The 5,893-nt window shown below is 38.4% G+C and overlaps 1 protein-coding gene across 1 annotated transcript; it reads right to left on the bottom strand.

Annotated features, from left to right (window-relative positions):
• Positions 1-208: 208 nt before the first annotated feature.
• Positions 209-655, bottom strand: LOC131949497 (EKC/KEOPS complex subunit TPRKB-like). The gene has a single exon (XM_059311393.1). It carries the CDS (start codon positions 653-655, stop codon positions 209-211), a length of 447 nt encoding a protein of 148 aa, XP_059167376.1.
• Positions 656-5,893: the final 5,238 nt, after the last annotated feature.

Here is a 5,893-nt window from a genome sequence, read left to right as displayed (position 1 = left end):
ATCTTAGCCACATAAGCTTTTATTAAAAGGAGAAAGTTTGTTTTAATTTCTTATTCTCATTGCATGTACAAAGTAGTTTATAGTTGTTATTTTATTAGTTATAGTAATAAAATAAAGCGCAATTGTTTTGTTGTGGCTGTTGACTTGTAGTTTAATTTTTTTTTTCATTTTACAAACAAGATTTATTATGATGAGATGATAATAAAATTTAGTCTTTTCCTTTCCCTGCTGTTATTATTTCTTTCGAAGATATGCTGGCCACAAGAGAATCCAGTAAAGAAAAGTTTGAAAACTCCTCTTCTGTTAGTTTATATACCTTTGTGATTAATTTTGTGTCTGCTATTTTCGGAAGTTGATCTAAATCAGATGGATCTTTCCCAAGCAATTCAGATATTTTGTTCAATGTATTGAAATCAGTGTCATCCACAATAGCTACAAACACACTTTTGTCTGAATCTGATGCACCAAAAGATCGAAAAGATTCAGAAATATTTTTGCTTGATGAAAGACTATATAAAATCTCTGATTGCACATTCTTTGTTACCATTGAGTTTGTACGTTGAAGGTGGACTGCTTTGTTGGCTGCTACCAAAACTTGAAATTGATCCATCACCATATTAGCTTTAAGAAGACTTGCTTCGATTAATCCACTCATGACAATTTGCCTAACTAACTCACCGCCTAACTGTCGAGGACGGAAAGAGGTGCTCTCGTGAACCCGATTACACTACCGCAGGGGCGCAGCGTACGACCTCTAGCTCGGTTTAATTATCGAATGTCGTAGTGTATGGTGCGCCTTAAAACAAAGGTAGGCGCTTATTGCTTGCGGGACAGCCCTGGGCGCTAAATCGCATCCTGCAGATACGCCGGAGAACGCACCTGATTTGAGCGACTAAAGAAACTCATTGTATCCATAGCCCTATCGCGCTGTTTAAAATGAACGTATCTTTGTCCATCTTGTCTATAGTGTATAGCCTATTTTTAAAAACGAACCAAGCGCCATAGTGCTCACAGGCGAGCCCGGGGTGCTTCGTGTTGGGCAATAGACGAGGCTTCAGTGGTTGCGCCTGTTGCAGTTTTGTCGCTGAACATAGTAGTACCCTTTACATACTATGCAGGACGCCCGATTAACGGATGCCAAATACTAACATAACCGCTCAGGAACTCTGGGCGCCAAAAGGTGTATTGACAAAAAATGCACCACCTGGGCGCCGCCTATGAGAAATTTAAAATGATTTTTTTTTTACAAACCTCCCCTGAAGTGTTTTAATCAACTCCTTGAGGATTCATGACGATCGGATGAAAGGTGTGGAACCGCAATCGACATTTATTTTTATATAAAGTATATAGAGAAGAATCGAATAGTGCGCTACCGGGGCGCCAATTTTGCGAATTTGAAAAACCTTTTTATCAGAAACCTTTCCTGGAGTATTCTCAACAACTTCCCAAAGTTTCATTGCGATCGGACAAAAGGTGTAGTAATGCATAAAAGAAAACAAACACACACACATACATTGATATATATAATATATATATATATATATATATATATATATATATATATATATATATCCGGGTTCGATTCCCGGCTGACGGACTGTTTTTTAATATATATATATATATATATATATATATATATATATATATATATATATATATATATATATATATATACACCAAATCCTAAATAAAGATTATAAGGTCATAATATTGAAATAAAAATGTTAGTGGCTCTTTAAAAATTGAAATTTTGTAAATTGTAACTTTTTGGCTCTTCGGTCTCAAAAGGTTGCCGACCCCTGCTAAGGATCTTGCATGACCTTAAATCAGCAAATAATGTTTGAATTAGTTTTGAGTCTTCGTAACGTGTAAGAGTTCCTTTCATGTGGGCCGCCATTTTGTTTGTTTGGACATGAAAAATAATTATTAGGTTATATTTTAAATTTGAGCTTCCCAACACCTAGAAAGCGTATCGTGTTTATTTATAAGGATAAAAATGCAATAAAACAACGAGTTTTTGTTTTCGTATGTAGTTACAGTTTTTTCATAATTTAAACAAATAAAATACTCCAATTACTAAATCTAACAACAAAATATTGTTTAAATTAAGACAATAAATATTTATAAACATTATATAAGCATTGTACTTCCCAAAATATTAATTAAAATATTAATGAGAATACATTTTTAGTTTCCCATTATAAGATGTATATTTCAATATGGGAGATAATTGACTGCACTTAGGAAATCATTGAAATTATTCGTTGTGTTTTCAGGAAAATATCCCTACATTAATGACAATTTACCTAGCTCAGGTTGTTACATCAGAAGGGTTAGATGGGGGAGAAATTATTTACGTCCCTATCAGAAATTATTAAAATTTTATTGTCTATATGTTTATATTCATTTTGTAACAAAGACGGCTTATTTACGATTATATGTTTGTCAAATTATTTACTATACGATTTGAATTTCAATGGAATTTAGCTACCGTCGGCGGTGGTGTAAAGGTCAGCATGGTTACCTTCCAAGCAGTCGATCCTGGTTCGATTCTCGGCTGACGCAAGGCTCATTTTTACTTTGTTTTTCCTTTTTTTTTACTTTTACAAAAGTCGTTAATAGCTTATTTTTATTTTAAATTTTAATGATTCTAGGAAATATAATAACATCAACATGCCAGTTATCATAAAGACTGAAAGTCCCAAAGTTACCCCCCCCCCCCTACAAACTCAAAACTTTCATAAAATGACGTCATACCTATGCTAACCACTCCTTGCCCCCCCCCCCCCCCCAACCATGTTTTTAAAATCGCAGCATTTCTTTTCTTAATATATCGATTTCTTTCTGAAATATTTGCTGAGCTGTTTCAACACTGATCATATCAATAGGTTACACAATTCTATTACAGTTTACAAAAATAGTCTTTCAAAACGTGAAATAAATGCTGAGATTCAGTTTGAAACATTAATTTCTACATCGCAAAAGTGGTCCTGACTCCCTGATACCACTCCCACCTCTACCCCTGATTAGTGATCCACCCCCACCCCATCACATTATTATTGTTTTTACGTCTGGTAGTGTCAATGGTCGGTTCATTTTTGGAACTTTGAATTTTCAATGAACGTTTTATTTTAAGAGATTCTATTCTATTAGAAAAAAAATTAAGTAATTAAAAATGGATTAAAAATATTGTCCCGAGTTGCCATACCCCGTAGTGTTATATTAGAATATTCGAGAAAGTTTAGGGGAGCTCACTCCCGATTTATTTAAATACAATTTCAAAGACATGATCATAAATTAAATGCGTAGTGGTTCTAATTAATAGACGAGCAACATTTTAAAATTGCTTTTTACCAGATAAAAAGGTTGGATTTAATACACAAAATTTACGATTGTTTAAGCTCTTATGGTGTTGGTTGGTTGTCATTTCAAACATTGTTGTTATTTTTCATTTTTGGTTGAACTAGAGAGTCTGAAAGACCCCTCCCGGAGACAAACTTTCAATTTGGCGTCTCCACCCCCCTCACCATATATATTTTATATTTATGTAACTGGGGTAGGCCTAACTACCAGTTACAAATGATAACGAACGAGAAGCCGCGACGCAGTATGAAATCTGACGCAACCATAACAGGTGGCTTATTGGATCGGTCTGATAACAATCTCAAAGCCAACGCGTGCTATTTTGGGAAACGGTACGAGAAGTTTCAGACGAGCTGTCAACTTTGATGGATGGGACGCAGATGTTTTAGTGAATCGGACGGTACGTCAGAAACTGCGACATGAGTATTCGGATACATCGATTACAAGTATCGATTACGGAAATGGAGACAAGTACGACTACGATTTCAAGGCATAAATAGGAGGGGACGGCAGAACTCGTCCTCTTCCCGTTTCGAGGCTCTTGCCTCTTTCATCGCTCGCTTAGATCAGTCAGTCTGTGTGACTATGTCAAGTCGGTTATAGAACGGGTTAGCCGTATTGTGTTAAGAAGGATTATAGACATGTGGATTCAGTTATATGAAGCCTAGTGAAGGACTGTTAGGGGTCAGTTGATTCAGACTATTATTGAGAAGCATTCCTGTTGATTTATTGTGTTATTATGAAGCATTTCTTGATTCATGTAATAAAGGATCAATAGCGAACCTGCATCTTGAGTATCTATACTGTGGTCAATGTTGTCTAGAATGAGTGGTTAAACTCGTTAACACGTGGCACTACAGGCAATTAGGTCTCATTACATGTGGCGTTGCGAGCATGGTAACTGTTGGCTCGTTACAATTGGCGTTGTCGGCAGGATAAATGTTCGCTCGTCACAATTGGCGCTGCGATCAGGATGAATTCAACTAGACTTGCCGTTTAAGGCACCTATAGTCAACCTTGTGCATAACTGTGTTTAGTGTGTGTGTGAATTCGGACATTCAGGAACTGTGAAAATTGAGGAACGAGGAAAAATTTTTCATACACACACGGTAAGAAAGAACTCTTTTTTTTTTAGTACTTAAGGAAGAAAATGTCTACTCTGGACGAGAAGCAGACCCATATAGTGGTCCTACCCAGAGAGTCCCATATTAACAAATTTTACGGGGACGGAGATCCAACTTTAACCAACAGGTTCAGTGAAGAGGTCAAAGCGGCCTGGGCCTCGAGACATATGTCACCAGAGGAAAGATTAAGACTGCTGATGGGCAGTATAGGTGAAACGGTTAGGGCAGAGGTTAAGTGCCACGATAGGACCGTCCAATCAGATCCAGATAAGGTGCTAGATCTGATTATGGAGACCTTTGGGGAGAGACGGTCGGGAGTGCAACTGCTATCGGGATTCGTGGGCTTAAAGCAGAGAATGGCGGAGAGTGTGATGGAGTACTCACACAGGATGAACAGGGCCTTTGATTTGGTAAAGGGCAAATCACCGGACATTGATGTACGCCTACTGAGGGACCATTTCATCGAGGGGCTAGCAACCCCGATCTTAAGGAGAGAGTTGAAAGAGGAGGTCCACAGAGACCAGCAGTTGACCTTCCTTCAGGTCAGGAACTCAGCGATCCGCAGGTCCGAGGATGAGGACCAATCGAACTGTTCGGTGGACAAAGTCTCTGTGCCTGAACAGAGACAATCCCCACCCACAGGGGCCGACACGATGGAGACCATGATGGCTCAACTGTTGGCCCACCTAGAGAAGGTTGACCAACGCTTGAAGTGGTTGGAAAGCAGGTCAACAGCTGAGAATCAGGAAAAGAACGGTACAAAACAGGGACGGGTTGGACGGCCGCGTCCTGCCAAGCCATCACTCCAATGGACGGCCGACGGTCGACCAATTTGTTTGTCTTGTTCACAACCCGGACATATGGCACGGTACTGTCCGGTGAAACGATCGCCCTCTGTACGGCAGGTCAAGGCTACAGAGCGGCGAGGTAATGACTTAGTAAACAAAATGACAAAGAAACACAGTAAGGAGAAAAAGAAAGGCAAAACACAACTAATGGAAAAAATGAACTGTGAAATGAACTTGAATGTTGAACAGTTTCAAGTGAACAATTTGTTGGTAGAGAAAAATGATGATAAGAAGAAAATTGGTAGACTTAATAAAGGAATTCAAAGTCTAACCAGGAAACTGGATAGGGAAAGTTCATGCAAATTAAAAGCACAGGAGAAATGTTCATCTTTAAAGTGTCTGTTATCGGAAGAAGTAAATAAAAATAGTAGACAACAGAACAGTGTTGGCAAACTAGAAGAAATGAAAGAGTCTCAAACAAGACTTGAAGAGAAATTATCCGATATTGAAAAAGAACTTCAAAGTACAGCAAGGCTGGGATCCATCGAACAGCGATGGGCAGCAGAATTGGCACTCGTTGACCTAGAGAGAAAACATCGCCCGGGGCGGTCCAAGGTC

This window comes from Physella acuta, unplaced genomic scaffold (assembly GCF_028476545.2).
Source record: "Physella acuta isolate Inbredline_101_S28 unplaced genomic scaffold, ASM2847654v3 ptg000699l, whole genome shotgun sequence".
Lineage (NCBI taxonomy): Eukaryota > Metazoa > Mollusca > Gastropoda > Physidae > Physella > Physella acuta.
The sequence above is the reverse complement of the archived record's forward strand: the minus strand, read 5'-3'. Positions and strand labels throughout refer to the sequence as shown.

What these genes read in the sequence shown, in the direction of transcription:
- LOC131949497 (XM_059311393.1), bottom strand. Translation starts at nt 655, where the DNA reads ATGAGTGGATTAATCGAAGCAAGTCTTCTTAAAGCTAATATGGTGATG.